General features: G+C 43.7%; 3 protein-coding genes across 3 annotated transcripts; 1 reads left to right on the forward strand and 2 right to left on the reverse strand.

Moving 5' to 3' along the window:
* Positions 1-919: 919 nt before the first annotated feature.
* LOC141006202 (myosin light chain 5-like) lies at positions 920-3,432 on the forward strand. The gene is made up of 6 exons (XM_073478350.1): positions 920-986; positions 1,057-1,132; positions 1,213-1,317; positions 2,205-2,283; positions 2,370-2,418; positions 3,331-3,432. Exons 1-6 carry the CDS (start codon positions 951-953, stop codon positions 3,430-3,432), a joined length of 447 nt encoding a protein of 148 aa, XP_073334451.1. The 5' UTR covers positions 920-950.
* On the reverse strand, positions 2,744-12,251 carry hpse (heparanase). Its single transcript, XM_073478349.1, has 12 exons — positions 11,921-12,251; positions 10,996-11,120; positions 10,042-10,170; positions 9,278-9,451; positions 8,148-8,319; positions 7,388-7,435; positions 6,617-6,710; positions 6,424-6,530; positions 5,997-6,111; positions 5,229-5,353; positions 4,994-5,140; positions 2,744-4,176 (listed from the first exon to the last, which is right to left on the reverse strand). Exons 1-12 carry the CDS (start codon positions 12,202-12,204, stop codon positions 4,017-4,019), a joined length of 1,680 nt encoding a protein of 559 aa, XP_073334450.1. The 5' UTR covers positions 12,205-12,251; the 3' UTR covers positions 2,744-4,016.
* A 758-nt stretch (positions 12,252-13,009) lies between these two features.
* On the reverse strand, positions 13,010-21,602 carry helq (helicase, POLQ like). Its single transcript, XM_073478490.1, has 18 exons — positions 21,070-21,602; positions 19,658-20,282; positions 18,712-18,890; positions 17,877-18,077; positions 17,718-17,790; positions 17,535-17,632; positions 17,361-17,459; positions 16,727-16,872; positions 16,418-16,657; positions 16,081-16,222; positions 15,842-15,946; positions 15,548-15,755; positions 15,315-15,472; positions 15,139-15,237; positions 14,132-14,305; positions 13,931-14,044; positions 13,302-13,436; positions 13,010-13,214 (listed from the first exon to the last, which is right to left on the reverse strand). Exons 1-18 carry the CDS (start codon positions 21,268-21,270, stop codon positions 13,110-13,112), a joined length of 3,102 nt encoding a protein of 1,033 aa, XP_073334591.1. The 5' UTR covers positions 21,271-21,602; the 3' UTR covers positions 13,010-13,109.
* Between the last annotated feature and the right edge of the window lie 12 nt (positions 21,603-21,614).

The following is a 21,614-nucleotide window of genomic DNA, read 5'->3' on the forward strand; positions in this document are numbered from 1 at the left end:
CAGTTGTCGGCCCTCCGGAGAACCCGACTTTTACCCAACATCCTGCCCATGTAAGGGGAACTTTGCAGGGCCCGGGGGTCCCGCTTCGATCCAGACCCGTCCCTGAAGAACCCGCTTCGTTCACACTGTCATCACGTCTCCTCACTGCGTCACAGGCAGCTGCTGTATTTAAACCGTCTGCTCCCAAACCAGCAGCAGCACAGAGGAGCAGCAGGCGATGGTACGTCCTCAACACTTTCACTCTGCACGTTTTAAAGACTTTGATCATTTTTATATCAAATCTATGTTTTAAAGAGCGTGTTTTAAATTAGACATTAACTTAAAGGGGCAGTCTGTAGTTTTGTAGAAGAAATTAAAACTTTATTATTCAAAAGATCTTCATTGGCTGAAACAAAATAAATAATCAAACTGTCTTTGTTTTCATGACTGAAGAAACAGACTGACCTTAAAGGAGTTTTACTTTGTTTATATGTGGCGGACCCTGCCACCTTTCTAGCTTCAAACAGTGTTCTGGGACCTTATTTCCTCTGAGAACAGCTGGTTTATTCACTGATGGAAACAGTTTGTATTATTACCTCATTTATATTGTAAATATTAAAATTATGAGTTTGAATTTCTTCTATAAAACTACAGAGTGCCTCTGTCACAGTACATCTGATAAACGGACCTGATAATATGAAGACAAACTGCTTTCACGACTTCACAAGCTCATTGTCTGCATAACAGTATACACACATATTTCAGACAGAGTTGCCCTTTAATATCACACAGATCACACTGTGAGTTTAACTCAGAAACAGTCCAATCTCACCACATCTCTGATAACTCGTCTCCGTCTTTGTGTTACGATGATGAAACATTTCCGTTGGTTGTTTCAGGCGAGCAGAAAGACAAAGAAGAAGGAGGGAGGCGCCAAGAGAGCTCAGAGAGCCTCGTCCAACGTTTTCTCCATGTTTGAACAAACTCAGATCCAAGAGTTCAAAGAGGTAAAGTCCTCATTAAGATTCAATCTCATTTAAAGTCTTTATCTCACGTGTGTTTGTCGTTTTAATGCAGGCGTTCACGCTCATCGACCAGAACCGGGACGGCTTCATCGATAAAGAAGATCTCAAGGACACATACGCGTCTTTGGGTTTGTAGCTGTGATCACAGATAAACTCAGTGAGCAGGTTTCTGTCGGACGTGATGTGGACAGGTGTGCTGTCTCCACAGGTAAACTGGATGTGAAGGACAAAGAGCTGGAGGACATGTTGAGAGAAGCCACGGGCCCCATCAACTTCACCATGTTCCTCAACCTGTTCGGAGAAAAGCTGCACGGTGAGAAGTTCTCACAGCACAGTGTAGAAATACAGTGCATCCGAGATCAGACCTCAGACCTGCTACTAACATCTGTCCTGCTGCAGATGATTGTGAACACAATGGGTTTATCACCAGACTCCCTTAACAAATGTAGTGATTTTAAGAGTTGTTGAGTTAAAACAAACTTTATAACGTAGTGAAACTCTGTCTCTGACAGACTCTGAATCATTGTCTCCTTCTTGTAAATTCAGCATTAAATGAAGACAGTAAGTTGTGTGTTTCCTTGTAGAAAGTGTCAGTTTGTGGCAGCATGGCTGCACCAGCCTGTCTGCTTCTGTGTCTAAAGTGCTAAAGTCTGACCTGCCAACATTTAGCAGCTGTTTGAACACACTGTTTACACTGATTTCACCATTTACACTCAATTTATGAAAGAAGAAACATTTTATTGATCTAAACATGTCACATTTTACAGATACACTAAACAGTAACCAGTATAGGCGACTTCTTTGTCCCCAGACTCCCTTAACAAATGTGTCAGTTTAGTGAGTTGTTGAGTTGGAGACACTTTATAAACTGTGTGAAACTCTGTCTCTGACTCATTCTGACTTATTTGGACGATCTGGTAAATTCAGCAGAAGTTCTACATTAATGATTTTGTTCCTGAAACGTGACGTCAACTTGAACACTGAAGAGCTGAAAACATGAGACGTGTGTGGAGCGATGAAGAGGCTGTGACCTTCCTCACATGTCTGATTTCCATCATCATTCTTCTTCTGCAGCAACTGGAGAAGTAGCTCCACCTGCTGTTCATCTCAATCAACCAGTCAACTCAGATTCACTCTACAGGAAACTTGTCTCGAGTGTCTCTTCATGATCTTGTGTTTGTCTGTGGTTGATGTGTGCAGGTACTGACCCAGAGGACACCATCTTAAACGCCTTCAAAATGTTTGATCCTGACGCCCGAGGCTTCGTTCACAAAGACGAGTATGTTCTCAGCGCGTTCACAGGTTTACAGACGTCACTTGCTGCTAAGAGAAAATTATATTTGTGTCCTTTTTTTGTTTTTGCAGATTACAGAAACTACTGATGACACAAGCAGACAAGTTCACACCTGAGGAGGTGAAGTACCAAGTCATACTCGAGTAAAAGTAAAGATATCAAGTTGAAATATTACTTTGGTAAAAGTGAAAGTCACCCATACATGTAGTTACATCGACTGATTAACGACCTGCGTGATCAGTGTTTTGTTTCAACAGAGTGCTGATAAAATAAATTAATTCAAAAATACTCTACTGATGCAGCATGTAATCTGCAAAGTAACTAGTAACTAAAGTGAGGCTATCAAATAAATGTAGTGGATGTACAAACTCAAAATCTTACTGAGCTGAATTTTTGTCTAATTTTGAGTCAAAACATTAAAAAACACTTCACACAGGAAACAACGTTGAGCTGAGTGACGGTTTTATTTTGTTCCATCGGCAGATGTTTCTCTGTGTTGTTGCTGATTCATCACATCGTCTCTCAGCGTTCATTGAGTCTTAAAAGTCAAAATTACTGATAATAAATCATTTTCTGTCTGTAGAGTCGAGTGTTTCTCCTGAATGGACTGAAGCCTTCAGCCCCATTCTTGTTTCAACCTCTGACTGAACTTATTTGTGGAAAAGTGTTCAAACACATTGAAATGCAGTCGGGGAAGAAGTACTCAGCAGTACTCGAGTACAAAAGTAGAAATACCACCGTGTAGGAATACTGTGATGATGTCACTGTCCTGTTATAAGTAAAACTACTTAAGTTTTAGCATCCTTATAAATAACATTTGCTTCTTTATTCTAAAATACAACAGTTTTCTCTCTTCATCCCTTTAAAAACTATCATTTGTACTTTTTTAAAAGGCTTAACGAGCAGTGTTTCGGTTGCAGAAGGCTGAGCACAAGTATAAAGCAGTGAAATCATTTAAAGCTCCAGTGTTTTCCACAAAGTCTCCCGTCATCAGTTGATCGGCAGTATTGATGATTATCGCTTTAATTTCAGGTGAAGCAGATGTTCCAGTCGTCCAACATCGACGCAGCAGGACACCTGGATTATAAATCTCTGTGTTACATCATCACACACGGGGAGGAGCGGGAAGAATAAACCCAACAGAAATCTGCCTCAGTTCACGAGAAGCATCATCGCTCGTCTCAGCGCCAAATAAAAAGATTCACAGAAAACCTGAGTTGGAATTTATTGATCATTCGCCTGCTAACACGCTAAACTGAGATGGTGAAAATGGTAAACGTTATACCTGCGAAACATTAGCATGTTAGCGTTGTCATTGTGAGCATGTTAGCATGCTGATGTTAGCATTTTGCTCATAAATCAATGTGCCTCAATAAAGTTAGTGTCTTGGACACAAATCAGTGATTCTGGGATTTTAAGAGACTCAACCAACAGTTAGATCTGGTCTAAAGTTTCACCCCCTTTGTGTCATCAAATAAAAATAACTATATTATCACAGCACAGCATCTTTATAAAGTACATAAGAAAACAAGTAGCATCAAAAATCTAAACCAAAGTCTCATCAGTTCAAGTCCTGTTGGTGCAGCGATGACAGTGTGTATGTCATCTGAGTCCGTGTGTGTGTGTGTGTGTGTGTGTGTGTGTGTGTGTGTGTGTGTGCGTGTGTGTGTGTGTGTGTGTGTGTGTGTGTGTGTGTGTGTGTGTGTGTGTGTGTGTGGTCAGACGCAGCCTGCAGCTCGAGCATCTGTGAGGACGAAGAAGGCCAGCGAGTACGCAGGAAGCTGCAGATGTTCAGCTGGAGGCAGTCGGAGGCCTTTAAGGTCAGGAAGCGTTTTATCATCCACCATCTTCAACACGACTCCGTTCAGTCTGACAGACCTGAAGAAGAAAACACAGTCGGTCGACCATCATTAGCACGTGACACAGTGTGGTACATGTGAGCAGTGACGGCAGTATTATTGATCACATGATGACAGATCTTCTCACCTGACTCAGATTTAAATCACACGTACTTCAGACGGGAGAATTAAAATAAATAAGACCGACACTCAGAGCGAGTGAGGACACAGTCAGCTGACCACCCGTACGTTTGTTATTATGTCTCTGAATCAGCTGCTGATTGAATTTACAGACAAACAACAGAACGGTTCATAACTCAGAGGAGCCAAAAACTTTGAATATCTCTGGATTAAGACTGCTGAAGAAACAAAAGACAGATTGAAGATGTTTGAACAGTCATCATCTCCTCCCTCCATGCTCATGGAAAGTCTCATAGTCCACAGAACATTTCTGGAGCTTCACAGTAAAACAGAGTTGCAGCATTCTGCTGAACAGCTGAAGCAGCTGGAGATGATTTAAAACAGAAAATGTCACAGATGACGTCACTTTGATCATCATCATCTTCTAACTGCATAAAGCTCCTGTTCAGCCACCGAAGACATTAACCAACTGTTTTTACAGACAGACTCAAACTATAAGCAGGAACCTGAACTGCTCCGTCACTGAACACAGAAACACAAGAAACTGATGAGGTGACACATGAAACACATAAACTACATGTGTTTCCTTCTCTTGCCTTTGGCTGCCTTGAAGAACCTTTCACATTAAGAGCGTGTGATAAAACGTGACCTTCCACATGACTCGAGCAGAGGAGGTTCAGGCTAACTCGGTGATAAATGGGTATATTGAGCGGCACCTGGAGTAGAGGCCCTCCTCCCCCGGCTGCTCCGACTGAAGAACAAAAGCCTCCACTGTGCCGGAGGAGACGAGGGCATGAATGGAGATCCTGGCTGGTTTCTTACTGAGGTTCATCGACATCAACGTGACTGCGCCGCTGCTGTACCTACAGAAACAAACAGCGACGGGACGAGTCAGCACACGATGTCAGTAATGACACAGAGTAATAAAAGGCGATGTTAAAGCAGGAGGACCTGTTCCTGGTGGCACAGTGCAGATACAGCCGAACTCTTTTACTGCGAGCAAAGCTGGAAAATGCTTCGATTTTCAAAACCTCTGGACCGACGAGTCTCTTGTAGAGAAGAGACAACCAATAATCCTGAAAGAAGGTGGAGAAGAGTTCAGATCAGACTTTAGTCTACGTTCAGTCATCTGGAGTCGTGTTGGTGTCACCTCATGATTCATTCTCTCTTTTCTGAGCTCTGCAGCTCCTGAGTGAAACGTCTGTCTGTCCTCTCCTGAACGTTCACCAGCTCATCTCTAACAGCTGTTTGCTGCTTATGTGCAGCTCGTTTGATGAAACTTAACTCAGTTTCCAGCTGCAGTAAACAGCTGTTTAACATTTTAGCCAGCTAACTTATAAAGATAACACGTGTTCACAGTTTGTTCTGATGCCCCCAAATGTATTTAATATTGAATCTGCAGACAAGAAGCCAGTTTCTCTTCTTAACTGAGCGGTTGAATCAATAACATCTTCTTTTAAAGATCATCTAACTTTATAATCTTAATCTGTAAAGTAACTAGTAACTAAACTTGTCAAATAAATATAGTTGAATGAAATGAACAACATTCCCCTCTGAAAAAAAACTGTACATTCACTGACAGTTGCTGCTTTAAATAAAACTGATGAACCTGAACGCAACACAGAAAGTCTTCTTAGGTTAAACACAAACTAGTCTTTAAGTGTCGCCACACACTCGATTAAAACATAAAGACAGTTATAAATTATTGAGAAGTCTCACAGGAAGAGGATCCAGGTTGTCGTCGACCAGGTGATAACTGCCAGAACCAATAAACACCTGCCTCATCACCACGTCCAGGCCCAGTCGGGCTGCCAGGCCCAGTTTATCCAGCCACCTGCAGACAGCACACATTCACAAACACGTGTTAGTAACAGTGTTATACTCTGTGTGTCCAGATAATTCGATGACGTATGAGACGACCATTTAAGAAAACGTTGCTTTTATTTTGAAAACCACACATGAATGTTGTTGTGAGGAGCAGGCTGTAAGGTTTGTCATGAGACCGGGGCTGCTGGGTAATCAGTAAACTCAATTAACTAAGCTATTACTCCTGAGAAGTCATGCAAGTGTCCCAGCTCTCAGGGAACCAGCTCCGTTTGTCTTTGTGTGTCTCGTGACTCGATGGCGTCTTCCTGTACAGACTCACATGAATCCTGCTACGAACGTGTCCGACAGTCCGACCGCTCCTCCTCCGTAGGCTGAGCTCGTCTCTCCGAGCCACACCGGCTTCCCTGGAGACGCCAGCTTCACTTTCTGAACCGGGAGAGAAAACATCCAGTTTAACATGCAGACGTCACACGAGTCAGACACATCGGCCCACTTGTAGAGCTCGTCATCACCTCCAGGACTTCACCGGTCTTTAAGGCCAGAGTGTCCAGGACCTCCGGATCCAGAAAATCCTCCAGGGACGTGTCTCTGCCGTTCACATAATAACTAGGAGACAAGAGAGGGCACATGAATTAATGAATGAATGAGTGAATGAACACAGCATATCAACCTTATACGTATTTATAAAACGTCCCGGGACAGTACAGCTCATGTCCTGATCCACATGAAGTTTGATTTTAACCATCAGAAGTTTTTGTTCTATTCTTTAGAAACATTCAGAAGCTGACGACATTATTTCAAAGGTTTCAATCTTCACCTCTAAAGATGATCGATGATCATAATATCGATCTAATGATTTGTTGTTCACAATGTTCAGAGACTCTTCTTCATCTGCATCTTCCAGTTTTATTCTTTAGACTAATTAAACGTCTCTAACAGTAAAACACCAGAACATATCTGTTATGTATCGAAGCAAATTTCTGCCTGTTAAAGAAAAAGAAGAGGATTAAAAACTGGCTTGATGAAACAAATATTTCCATGTTAAATGACAATTATGTGCTACAAAGCCAAAGTTATGATGTCTTATCTGTTATTACTCTTGTATTTATTATTCATTCTATTTCAAACTGTTTTGATTTGTTTCAACTTTTAGCTGCAACACATTGTTGGTTTGAGGTTAAACAAAGGTTAATAAAAAGATGGAGTATTGTAGTATTCATGTGTACTTTGAGTCATAAACCAGTTTCTAAAGGTTGTGACCCACAACAGAACCAGTGACTCACTGGTGCCAGGTGCAGGCGTCCACCGCCTCAGCTCCGCTCTGCAGGAACCTGCAGCAGCAACACACAGACGGAGAACAGGTTCACTGCTACAGGCTGCACAAGTAGAATTATTCAACTGGATTAATCTTTATTGGTACAACAGCAAACACCACGAACAGTGTGCAGATCCAGATGTTCTGGAGGAATAAACACCTGGAGGCTCTTCGGCTCAGGTTCTGATCCGGAGCCGTTTAGCGACGGGAGGAGAGCTCAGAGATTACTTTGAAACTTGTGGGATTAAAAAGTGGATTTATCTTCACTCCTGTTTATCAACCTGACTGCAGCAGTGATCCAGTGAGACTGCTGACTGGAGCTGGAGGGGAAATGTACTTTACTTCATGAACGTAACTTAACAGAGAGGAGACAGAGAACCAGAACCAGAACCAGAGTCTCTGCTGAGTGCTGACTTCACTCAGAGCTGCACCGATGTCATTTTAGACGATAAAGTTTATTGTTAAACTGTAAAATATGCCTCCCCTTTTATATATCTTTGTCACAAGGGTTTGATAAACACATTTGATGGATCAATGCAAAAAATGCTGGTGTACTTTTTAATCCCTTTTATCAGCACTGGCCACAAAAATCGAGTTTTTCAGGCTCTAATTTGTTCAAGAATTGATGAAGGAAAAGTCTCATTATTTAGATTTTCTGATATAAATGAATGTGCAGATGATGAAACATCTGATGGAGTCTATAAAAACATTGTCATTGTGTCTCTCACCCCTCCAGGATGTCTATCCTGTGGTCTCGTGGCTGACCGACGTCCGGCCCGAATAGTCCGGCATCGTGGTAAAGTTTGGATTCTGACATCATCTCTCTGAGACGGGTGAAATCCTGTCCGAGCTGATATCCATCCACTCGAATCCCCGCCTTCTTCTCATAGCTGTTTGGCTCTGAAAACAAACACACGACATCACGTTCAGTTCAACAGGACTGTTTCAACAGCAGCACCGTCCACGTCCAATAAAATGCCCTCTGATGTCTCACTTCCTGTCTAACTGGAACAGAAAACCAACAAATGGCTTCCAGACAGATTAAGAACATGAGATAACTTCCTGAGCAGCTCACATCGCATGAAAACACGGAAGTGAAACTCAAACCTCAGATAAAAAGACCGCAGGGTTTCAATATTACTGGAACTTCCCTCCAATAATGAGCAAGAAGTACAAAGATTACACCACACGAAGTATTTAAAGTGAAGTCTGCAGTTACTTTCTTCATTCTTCTTCATGTTCAGACTCGTGTGTCCTAACACGTATTGTGTTTGTGTTTTTGGTGAACACACACTCTGTATATCTGATTTAATCACACACACAAAGTCTGGCTGCCACAAGTAAACAAATTAGAATCAATCCACAATGACAACAGTCTCGAACAAACACACTATTTCCTCTGTTTGTTGATATTAGTGTGCAGATATCGTCTTCATCCTCGCGTGCTAACAAACAAAAACAAGCTACTGTTCATTAGAAAATAACTTTAATGTCTTTGTTAGCGACTCAAACACATCTCAGGGGCTAAAACTTATGTGTGCTAAAAAACAAAAGCATGCTCGAAATTAGCACGCTAACTCTGCTAACTGTCAATGCATTGCTCTGAAATTAGAAGTCCGGTGATTAATGCCTGAAATGCTCACTAGAGCACCAAATGTGGATTAATCCGCTGCTGAAAATAGTCCCCAACTAATTCACCATTTCATTACTGAACCTTTTTAGCCTTGCTAGCATAATGGCTCAATATGCACGTTTGTTGGCAAGCATTACTTTGGAAAGCCCATAAAAAATATAAAAATGTGTTGTCTTTTAGATTGATATGAATATAAATGCAAACATTCAGATGTTGGTTGTGCACCGTTGCCGAGCTCCCAGGACATCCTGTACTGTTTGGATTCACAGTACTGCAGCAGTGAGCGGGCGTTGCTGCTGTTCCAGGTGTTGTCGGCTGTTCTGAGGAGGGCGTTCAGCCCGAAGATCAGATCCATCCCCGAGCAGTTGGTGAAGGAGTGCAGCAGGTCTACAGTGAACTCTGTCACAGGAGGAGGACAACAGTCGTCACAGCCGAGCATAACTGTACTTATATCAGGCACACGAAGTAGACAGAAATCCAAACTACAAATTAATATATTTTCTATCTTTATTGGTCTGTAAAAAAAATCTAGTAATTAATAACTGTACAGCTCACTTTCAAAAAAGTCAAGTCTCAAGTAAGAGTCAAAGTGAGAACCACAGCGTCCCAAATGTTTTGGAATCGAAGTTTTACTATTAATAAGCAGAAGAGAGAAAAGTGTTGAGAGCTGAGTGTCATCTGCATAGAATGACATGATACATGACGTTTTCTTATATAATTGCTAAACAGGAGCATGTACATTAAAAAGCTGTGGTCCAAACATCGACGCCTGAGGAACACCTTTGGAAAACTATTGAAAATGAACCTCCTCCGGATCAACAGTGTCAAAGGCAGCAGGGAAGAAGTAAAGTTAAAGTATAAAACAAAAAAAATTTGGATCGGCGTTGATCCCAAAGTCTGGTTGTTTCAGTGTTGTTGTTAAATCTGAAACCAGACTGGAGCACATCATGTTAACTGTGTGAGAAACTCAGGCTGAGGAGAAGTCGTACCTGTGAACTTCACCCGTTTGTACTTCCTCTGCAGATCTTCTCTCATCAGGATCAGCTTTTGTTGGGTCCACTCGTTCTTCAGCTTCTCCTCCAGCCACGAGGGCAACTCCAGTTCATCACAGGATTGTTCTGACAACAAGATGAATGTCATTTTTATTGTACATTCCATTTCAGGTGTGATCTACGGGTTAACTTGCTAACAGGATAACAACAGGCTAACATGCTAACAACAGGCTAACAAGTCAACAAGGTACACATGCTAATAACAAGCTTACCGTTAACATTCCAACATGAATACAACATGCCAACAACAGGCCTGTGGCCAACAAGCTACACATGGTAACAACAAGCTTAAAGGCTAACATGCTAACAGGAAAACAACAGGCTAACTGGCATACAAGTGGTCCAACAAGTTACGGAGGCTAACATGCTAACATGCTAACAAGCACTATGGTTGGATTAATGTGAAAACATTGCTGTAATATGTAATATTTATATTTCCATGAACTACAGATGCCTTTTACAGTCTGATGATGTAATTGTACATCAAGATACTGTATTTCCACAGTAAATGATTGTATTTAGGTTAATGTAGAAACACAATAAATAACTGTGATCTGTTTCACTGTAAAATACTGTAAACTGCAGTGAATTTACTGCAGTTATGAGCTGGTACTTCACTGTACATGAAACGCTCTGTGTGGAGAGATGATCGTCCAGTTGTTTGTGTACTTTTGTTTCCAGTATTTTTCTGAGGAAGGGAAGTTTAAAGGTTGGTAAACACTTCCCGAGAACAAAAAGAACAAGTACGAACATGTCTGGCCTGATGACGTGACGTCTGCCTGGGAGGAAGTAGATTTAAAAAGAAATCCCCCTCGAGCACAAAGAAATCAGTACAGCATCATAATGAGTGGAGCGTTCGAGCTCCGGCTGCAGTCACCTGCAGTTAGTTACCTGCAGCGACACCTGAGACGGGCGGAGGCCTCTGAGGGCTGAACACCATGAAGTCCTGCCTGGTCCCCCCAAATCTTAAAAAAGCCGGAGTGAGTGCTCTCGCCAGCGTTCTTATCTTTGGAGAGCTGCGGGAGACAAAACAAATCTCAGGAGTCAAAAGTTACTTTCTGAACTCATTTTAAAAATGTGGGAGAAAGAAAACAACAACAACAACAACAACAACACAGATCACACACACCTTCACATGGCGGCCATGTTGGATTTAAAGTCTCTTAAATGTGTGAAAAAGTGTTTAAGTTATGTCGCCGTAGCAACACTCAGATATTAGAGGCTCTGGTGAAGTAAACAAAATGTTACAAGTAGTAATCAACAACACTGAAAAGCAGTGCTGGAAAGTAACTAAGTACATTTACTCAAGACAATTAGAGTTACTGTACAGATCACAGATTACAGGTTACAGATTACAGATTACAGATTACAGGTTACAGATTACAGATTACAGGTTACAGGTTACAGATTACAGGTTACAGGTTACAGATTACAGATTACAGATTACAGATTACAGATTACACGCTGCATCTCAGCCAGACTAGTTTTTTTACAGGACACATAAATGTAAATAATCAGTTACTTGTACTTCGGATACTTAAGTTAATTTAATAGATACTCGGATACTTTAAGACTTTTACTCGAGTACTTTTCACATGTGTGACTTTCACTTCTACAAAATAATATGAACAAGTTCTCGTTACTTTTACTGGAGTATTGCTGCTGTGACCAGTCCGAACCCGTCTGGTGGTTTCAGACTGAAGCTCTGTGTGAAGCATGACTCCGACAGTCAGAACCGGTCGGTCCGACAGAGAACCGGTCGGTCCGGAGCTGAGCGGGTCGCACAGACTCCGCGGCTCCTCCGGACTGAACTCACCTCAGCAGGTACATGAACTTCTCCTCAGCAGCCAAACTCGCGTCGATGGTGACGGACAGAAAGCGCCGGTCCACCCGGCGGATCACCGCGGACAGGTCCACCATCGCCGCCGCGTCCAGAACCTCCGAAGAGTTCTGGTTCTGGATCCTGAAGTGGAGCCCGTGAGTGTGAGACCAGAGGACACACAGGAGCACCGACACCGACACACACATCATGACCGCTGCCGACACACACATGCTGCACACTTCCTGCAGCGCTTCCTCCTGTTCACAGCCGCCGCACATGATCACACCGGAGCCGGAACATCTCCGGGACGGTCCGGAACACACCGGCACGGCCCGGAACACACCGGCACGGCCCGGAACACACCGGCACGGTCCGGACCACACCGGCACGGTCCGGAACACACCGGCACCGAGGAGGATCAGTGCAGGAAGAGAAAGAGTAAAGATACTGTGATGAAATGTGACTTTAGTAAAAGTTAAAGTCACTTATATGAAAAGTACTGAAATATAAAATGTAATATAAAGAGTGTCAGTGGGTCACGTGACCTGCAGGCTGGTTTTTATTAAGATTAATTTATTTTCTGTACAAATATTAATTAAAAAAATCATCAGGGGCACAAACATCCAGTTTAAACAGGTGTGTCTCATTTAACCAGTACAAGAAGATATGAAAGGTCACATTATCAATTAAAACTGATGTTTATATAAAAACAGTCCGATGTCGAACATCAAACTGACTCAAATCAGCACGCTAACGTTAGCTTCACTGTTAGCTACACTGTGAGCTACACTGTGAGCTTCACTGTTAGCTTCATTGTTAGCTTCACTGTTAGCTTCACTGTTAGCTTCACTGTTAGCTTCACTGCAGATCCACCTGCAGTTAGCGGCTGTAAATATTGAGCAACAGCTGATCTGAACCACATCAGAGCTGCGACCTGCTTTAACTCGGTGATGAGACAAAGAAACAACACTGATGTTCGAGTGAAGCAGCTGCTGACAGAGTTCAGCTGAGCAGAACCAGAATCCAGGCTGTTTCCAGACACCAGCTGTCAGTTGGAGGTTCACAAAAATTCAAGTCGAGTCCTTCTTGTCCATTATTTTAATAATATTTGCAATTCAAACAAATGAAGTATTAAAAAAACACAAAGTTCACACAGAGAATAAAACTCCTCTGATAAATAAACTCAGGTAAGTAGTTGTGTTCTTGAGGGAGCGGGCAGGTCCACAGGAACCATCAGCAGCTCGTCCACTTCCTCCTGAAGAGCTGCAGCTTTCTCATTCAGCAGCATCTGGAACAGAGAGACATCATCTGAGGACAAACAGCTCACACGTTGGTCATCATGATATCTGCTGACGTCGAGCTGAACAACACTCACTTTAGCAGAGGCCACGATCTGATCCGCCTGTTTCTTGTACAGGTTTTCTATCGTCTTGGACAGAACCGCAGGGTCGGCGTTCGCCAGGTGAGTCGGCGTCTTGTAGCCGGCGTTGTACAGCTGCTTCGCTCGTGACTGGAGGACAAAAACAAACTGGCTATTATAAACTTCTGAAAATGTATTTCACTGTGGAAACATCACCATCGTAACATTCATCTCGTCTCGAGCTCGTTGGTGATAATTCAAGTTCTGTTCTTCCGTCTAAAATCTAAATCTTTGCTTATTGTCTTGTGTGGCCGGGTCTCTTCCAGGTCATCACGGTGGAGAGGAGGTCGTGTGGCGCAGTCGTCTCCTGGATCCAAACACTTTACATTTTATATTCTGTCAATGAAATCTGTAAACTGTCGCTGTGTTGTTCTGATCATGTGACATCATGTCTGTCCGTCCCGTCTCTGTTTGTTTGTTTGCTGGACTTCCACCGACTCGACACAAAAACACAACAAGAAAAGCAGAAACTCTTCACGTGTGAGAAGCTTCGAGCAGCAGATATAATATAAAAACACTTTGTGATTGATTTTCTGTCGATGGACTTGATTAAGGTGATGAAATGTGTTCTGATCCACACTGACCTCCATCACTCCTGCCACCTCCATCAGAGGGATGAGTTCAGCCTTCACACAGTAGCTCAGCCGCCGCGTCAGCTCCGTCAGCAGAGCTTTGAAGGGCCAGAACTCCTCCAGCTCCTGAACACACACAGCAGGAACGAGCATTGATCAACTGCAGCAGAGCTGAGAGCAGCGTCAGCGGTGTCAGGTTACATCAGGTGATACCTCAGTGAAGTGCAGCACGCAGGAGCAGAAGGCCGAGGACGAGCTGAGCAGAGACTGGACGAAGCCTCGGCTCAGCTGGAACTTGTCGGCCACGATCCACAGGTTGGTCTCCTTCAGTAAAGTGAACAGCACCAGAGCCAAATACATCCGCCTCACCACCTCCATGTTCATGCTCTGAAACACAACGAGACGCCACGAGGGTCAACAAACCAGGACAGCAGCTGCTCTCACCAAAAACTAAAATGACCATCAACCATCGAAGGACACGAAATCTACCAGCACTTAAAATCACAAAAGACTTAAGTTGAGTTATTAAACTACTTTAATAGTATACACTGAACTGTGAGGTCAATATTCAACCATCAAATGTTAACCTGACAAATAAGATCCTGAAATCTTCACTGTCGCTGCGAAGCATCAAGTGTTTCTCTCCTGCAGACTGTGATCACAGCAGACGAGCTGACTTTATATCATCAGGAGGAGATGATGACTGAGCCTGACTTTATATCATCAGGAGGAGATGATGGCTGAGCCTGACTTTATATCATCAGGAGGAGATGATGGCTGAGCCTGACTTTATATCATCAGGAGGAGATGATGGCTGAGCCTGACTTTATATCATCAGGAGGAGATGATGGCTGATTTACTGTTTGAGTGAACTGTTCCTGTAAGGTTACGAAACTTTTAGATCTTTGGTCAGACTCATGATGGACAATTTAAAAAGGTTAAAACAGGAGATCTCATGTTCACACTTGTGGCCTTCATTCCTCTAAATGCTCCTGGACCTGCTGACAGTCGGTGTGTTATGATAGTAGCAGCTCATGTGTCTGGTTCAGGTCCAAACTGACGCTGACTCGAGTGACATCACTTGAGGACATTTATTAGACGTCACACAGAATGTCACTATTTTTTGTGCACAGACAATAATTTAGATGCATAAAAGACTTGAGAGTGTACAAGCTCTGGACACGTGTTCGGATGGAGGAAAGCGTCCGACAGTTTTGTACCTTCTTCACCGTCTGTCCTGCAGCTTTTCTCGCAACAAAACTCTCCGGCACTCCGACGGCTGCGGACATCTTCTGCTCTGCAGCTGACAGCAGGGTGAACTGTAACACGACAACAGACGTCAGCTGGTCACAACTGAGCTGAGAAAACGTCATGATGTGTCACGACGAGCGTGTACCTGTCTGAAGAACAACATCCAGTCAGGATTACACTGTGAGATCATGTCGTACGGTGTGACCAGGTAGACCAGGTGGAGGCAGCTGTTGAGCAGCAGACCGTCCAGACCTTTAGACAGGTCGTTGTAGAGGAGGTCACTGCAGGTCAGATCCACTGAGCCTGAGGACCAAAAGATAAATTATGAATCCACATTGAACAGAGGTGTGGATGCCCCTGACCGTGACAGTGATTTACCTTTATACGTAGCTTTTCCCAGCTTGGTGACCTGCAGGGTTTGACCGTGTGAGTCTGAAGTCACAGTGATGAGGTCTTTGTCCTTCAGGAGGCCGACACACCGCTGCACCACCTCCCACAGACTCTGCTCCACACACAGCTGCGTCTGCTGGACGTGCAGCAGCGTCCCACACAGGAACTCTCTAATCTGATCCAGAGACGTGGTGATCTGCAACAAACACACACACCTGGTTCATGTCTGTCCACACAGCTGGAAACACCTGGAGACGACATGTGATGACGTATGGGACTTACATTTAATCCGATGAGAGACAGGAGGAGACTCAGGAGGCCTTTTCCATCATCATGCATTAGGTTGCTGTAACAGTTTTCCATCGGGGCGCACACGAGTGATTTAGCCTGAAGACAAAACAGGAAACAGAAAGATGTAAAATAATATAATAATAACAGAAAGTCTGATGTGTGTCCACACCTTCAGAGAAAAGTTGCCTGAACTCTCTCCGTCTACGTCACCTCTCTGAGTCCTGACTCACCATATCTCTGTCCTTGTCCTGCAGGATGAGGACGCTCTCTCCCTCAGTGTCGATGCCTGCTCGACCGGCCCGTCCCACCATCTGCTTGTACTGGCTCCTCTTCAGGAAGTCTGTGGCCACGTACGGCGAGCGCAGGATCACTCTGACTCAACGACATCAGGGTCAATATCCCCACAATAAAGTCAGTGTGTCGTCATATAATGTAGCCAGAACATCAGTGAGAGGGAACATTTATTTATATTGATGTAGTGTATGAATGTAGGTTTCTTTTCATTTAAAACTATCGACTAAAACCATCAGCGTCTCATCAGAATGCATCAGCGTGTCGGTGACTCACCTGCGGGCAGGTAGGTTGATGCCTGCAGCCAGGGTGGAGGTGCAGGTGAGGAGACAGAGGACCCCGTTGGAGTAGGCCTCCTCCACCAGTTTCCTCTCCTCGGAGGTCAGTCCGCTGTGGTGATAGGCCAGGCCGTAGGGGACGGTCCTCCTGAGGACCGGACACACCGAGCCGTTCCCGCTGTCCTTCAGCTCTCTGAGGAGGACGTCCTTCTCGTCCCGCCTGTGCTGCAGGAAGTCCCTGTAAGAGTCCAGAGAGTCAGCAGAGTGGACAGCAGAGCAGAACACGACACACGGCTGCTTCACCTACTCTTTCAGGTATCTGCAGATCATCCCTGCCACGTTCTCACAGTTTTTCTTGGTGGGGCAGAACACCAGACATGAATGTGTTGGAATGACTTCAGTCACCAGAGCAATGATGTGATCCGGGTCTATCTTCTGCATCGAACTCGAGTACTGAGGGGACAAAGATGGGACACGTTGTCAACAACTGTCTTCAAGTCGGTACAGTTCTGCAGAGGGCTGGCTGGCGTTAAAAAGGCCGGATGCCAGCTGGGTTCTGGGATTACACAGACGGATCTTTTATTGATTTTTCTGGTTCTTTTGTCACATTTGGTTTTGCCTTTGAAACAACTTTCACACAGCAAACTCAACCTGCAGGACACACTGTCCCCTGTGCCTCCATGTCGATGTGTCAAAGCACGATGACGTCAGGGGTTTGTTTTTTCTTGTCTGAGGACGTTTTGTTGTGATTTCTGATGATTGTACGAAGAGTTTTGAGAACTGAACACCTCTGAGAGTTGGTGTTTTGTTCACTGGAACACAGTTCTGTTTCTAAAATGCTTCGAACACCTCGTGCTCCTCTGTCGTCTCTAAGTATTCATTAAGTGACAGACTATAAAATGTTATTATTAAAACAATCACACTGAGAATATCGAACTTACTTTAAAGTTGAGAAGACGTGAGAATCTAAAACATTCCTCTTCCTTTGGGTCCACTTCATAGATCGTGTCCTTCAGTTTAACGTACTCCTTCAGCTGGACCTGAACACACCACAGTTTTACAACAGCTCACAGTTATAGGATGGTTCAACATACACAGTGGTGAACATCACATACAGGCCTGAAGTCGTTTGTGTAATTTTCAGCCTTTAAAAACGTCTGCAGGTCTCTGATGTTTCCCAGAGTGGCGCTCATCCCAACAATCTGAGTCGTCTCTGTAAAGAAACAAACATTTTCATCTTTGGGTGAACTGTTCCTTTAAGAGCTCAACAGAACAACTGTGATTAAACGAGGACTCACTGCTCATGTACAGAACTTTGGCCAGAGTCATTTCAATAACAGCTCCTCTGCTGCCGTCGCCCAACATGTGAAGCTGCACACAGAAGACAAACGCTGACATCAATCCTTCCACCTGTAACGTCACGGTCACATTTAACACAGCGTTGATCCAAACTGTACCTCGTCCACCACCACCAGTCCCAGGTTATCGATCCTGCTGGTCTCTATCAGAGAGTTGACGAGGCTGTGGGCTTTCTCTATCGTAGCGATGTAAAGTGACGTCTGGTTTCTTCTCTTCACGGGAGGAAACTTGCCCTTACTGCCAGCGTACTCCTCCACCATGAAGTCCAGCTCCAGGCCGAAGCTTGCTAACCCGCGGACCTGCAGAACAACAAAGCAGCAGTTTTTATCCATTCAAAATGAAGTGCTGTGATGGAAACGTGTCCCACGGGGCTCTGGACTCCATAATATCACCTCCACATTGTAATGTACATCTTTACGCAGATGACACCAGTTTTTATCTACATGTTATGACAACAATCAGGTTCATGTTGTCACACAGATAGACTACATTATTGGTAAAATCCTCAGATATCTGAAGCACCTGTCCAGGTTTCACAGTATGAATTATCTTCTATCAATTTGCCTTTAAACTCTTTTGACTGTTGAACGCACGTATGCAAATATAAACCTGTTTGTATGTGAAGCCTACTGAAGTATACGTACACATTTACATTTAATGCAGTTTGTATTTTTTCTGTTCTTTTAATAAAAAGTGCTTTGTGTCTAATGTAACCTTACACATAATAACAACAAGAATAAAGAATAACAATAAACTGATTTGGTTTCATCAGAAATCCAAACTCAGGTGTTGAAATCTGAACTGAAAGAAGTTGATCGTCAATCAGAGATTAAAAAAAAACAAGAGATTCATAAAAAGTCCAGTGAAAGACGTCAACAACACTTTTAAACTTCAGACTGAGTTTGTTCTTGTATTCAGGTCTCTCTTTACTACCTTCTCCTGCACCAGTGAAATGTACGGTAAGATGAACAGACAGTCTTTCTTCCTGCACAGCAGCTCTCTGAGGACGAGGATCTCTGCAACCAGAGTTTTTCCTCCGCTGGTGGGAAGAGAGTAGATGAGATTCTTCCTCTGCTGAACACAGTCCAGGTTCAGACACGTCTGCTGCCAATCTGTGGAGACAAATCAAAAATATGCTCCTCAGTCTGAGGTCACAGCGATTTGGTATTAACGAAATACAGACGATGGAGAGTTCAGATTATTACCGCTCTCTTTTCTGTACAGTAAATATGAAGCTACAGCCAGCAGCTGCTTAGCTTAGCTTAGCATAAAGACTGGAAACAGGGGGAAACTGCTAGCATGGCTCTGTTCAGAGGTAACTTCATATTTACTGTTTTCAATCTGAACATCTAAGTCAGTGACAAAGAGAAGAAGCATTTTTTAAACTGTGTTCAGAAAGATGTGGAGCTGAATAACAATTATTTTTCTGATTAATTAACTGACAGAAAAACAATCAGCAATGTTTTAAAAATCAATCAATAATATTTCCAAGAAAAAAAGCAAGACATTTGTTCATTCCAGCTCCTCAAATGTGAATATTTGATGCTTTTATCACAGTAAACTGAATCTCTTCGGGTTTTGGACGGATAAAATAAGACGTCTGAAGATTTCTCGTTGGACTCTCAGAAACTGTGCTGACATTTTAGAACAAATTGATTAATGTGAAAGAAACTGGATGATTATTTGTTCATTAAAATAACTGTTAATTGCAGCCGTAGTCTGCTGATTATCGTCGTATCAGTTTTTCTGTGCTGCAGTGTGATTGTTTTACAGATGGACACTCAGCTGCAACACCAAGGACGAAGGACACCGGCAGATGTTCACATTACAAAAGCTGGAACGTGTTAATTCAGAAGACAACAACAGAACAGTGCGTCACCATATAAAGACGTGATCCCTCTCAGTTTGTACATCAGGTCTTTCACTCTGGAGGGGAGTCCAAAGAAAGGCCCGAGGTCGGTGGTCTCGGCGGATACGGTCTCCATGGCCTGCATGGCGACGCTGATCTCCTCGGTGACCACGGCTTCTTTTAACACGACAGTCCGTGAAACGCTGGAGGGAGATGCTGCGTTACAGACCATCGTCCTCTTCAGCTGGTCCGCCACGCTCCTCCTCGCCGGTCTCTTGGTTTTATCCTCCATTTTAATTACTGTTCCAGCCTCGGCGGTCCTGTCAGCGTCTCTGACCGGTGTGGAGGTTTTATCTCCGTCCAGTCTGCTCCTCTTTACATTCTCATAAACTTGTTCCTGAAACTGGCGCTGGCTGGGCGGTAAGTCCTCGAAGGCTTCGTCTCCGAGGCCGTCTAAGATAGAGGCTGTGAGAACATCCTCACAGACGACGTCTTTCTGCGGCCGCAGAGACGTGAAGTTCGGCTGATCCGCGGCTGACGGCCGGACGTCTCGCTGCCTCTCGGTTTGTTCTGCATCGTCCAGCTTCGCCAGCAGAGAGCTGTCCTCCAGGATGCTGTCATAGTCCCCGAATAAATCCTCACTGTCACTGCAGAACTGAACACAAACACAGCACCGTCAATCCACAGGCGGTAAGTTCAACGACCGAACGATGGCTGACTGATTGATTAGTCGATAGTAGAGTTATTCACTGCGTTCATTTTTCCTTTAAAATAATCATCAGCTGATAGAAACCTGTGGAGTCAGCTGATTGGTCAGGTATCAATAACAACTCATAACAACTTCGGATGCACAGTGTGGATGTTTTGTGCGATGACAGCTCATATAATGTCTGTACTACACTGTGTATATCACAGGCAGACAGTTAAAACTGTTTTACACATTATGAACCATTAAACTATGTTTTTCATCCCACTGCCACGACAGCGTAACGTCATGTGTCCCATGTTATCAGGCTTTCATTCTGTGGTCCTGACGAGTTTCTGTAATTTTTAATATTTTTCACAAGATAGGACAGTTTACCTGTATTTCAGCCCGTAGGCCAAATATATGCTGTTTCCCTGGTGTCATCTCAGGGTCACACTAAACTATACTAAACTATACTAAACTACACTATATATTAAATATATGGAAGATATTTCTTTGTGGCATCATGTAAACAAACTGGTATTTGGAGGGTTCGAGTCCTGACGATGAATAAATATCTGTAGTTATTATCAGGACTGATGTTGGTTGAAAAATGTAACAGACGATAATATTGACATTTAGTATTTTATGGCAGCTTGTGTCACTCAACACTTGTTGTACTAAATGTGGTCTGAGGATTTTATCACACGAGTTTTATCAGCTGCATGAAGGCTTCAGATGTTGGACCGTCACTGACCTCAGCAGCTTGTATATCAGCCATGATGCTGCTCAGCCTCCAGTTTTGGGGACATTGCTGTGACCAGGTGTCTCCTCCTCCTCCTCCTCCTCCTCCTCCTCCTCTCTTGCTGGCAGGTGTCAGGTGAGTCCTCAGACTCTCCCTCGTCCTTTTCCTCGAGGAAACTCTTTTAACTTTGACTTCTGTCCCCTCAGCATCCATAGCTGACACACCGACCTGCTGCTACACACAGGCTCAGCACACACATCATCCTGAGCTCTGAGCAGACACACGGTGACAAACAGCAGCAGACTGATCCTGGTTCACACCTGACGTCACCATCACAGCCTGGAGACGTTACGTGCCTCAGCTAGCTCCCTGCTGCTGGTTCAGCTCCCTGGTTTCCCCTGTGGAGAGCTAATTAGCTTCACAAACACTCAACATTAAGCTAAAAAGGATAAAAGTCTGTCACCACAATAATTTAAGAAAAGCTGCTCTGTTATTGTAACGTCGGTGCGCGTGGAGGCGACAGCGGCTCAAAGAGCTTCACGTTTAAATTTCAAAAC

Source organism: Pagrus major, chromosome 12, assembly GCF_040436345.1.
Source record: "Pagrus major chromosome 12, Pma_NU_1.0".
Lineage (NCBI taxonomy): Eukaryota > Metazoa > Chordata > Actinopteri > Spariformes > Sparidae > Pagrus > Pagrus major.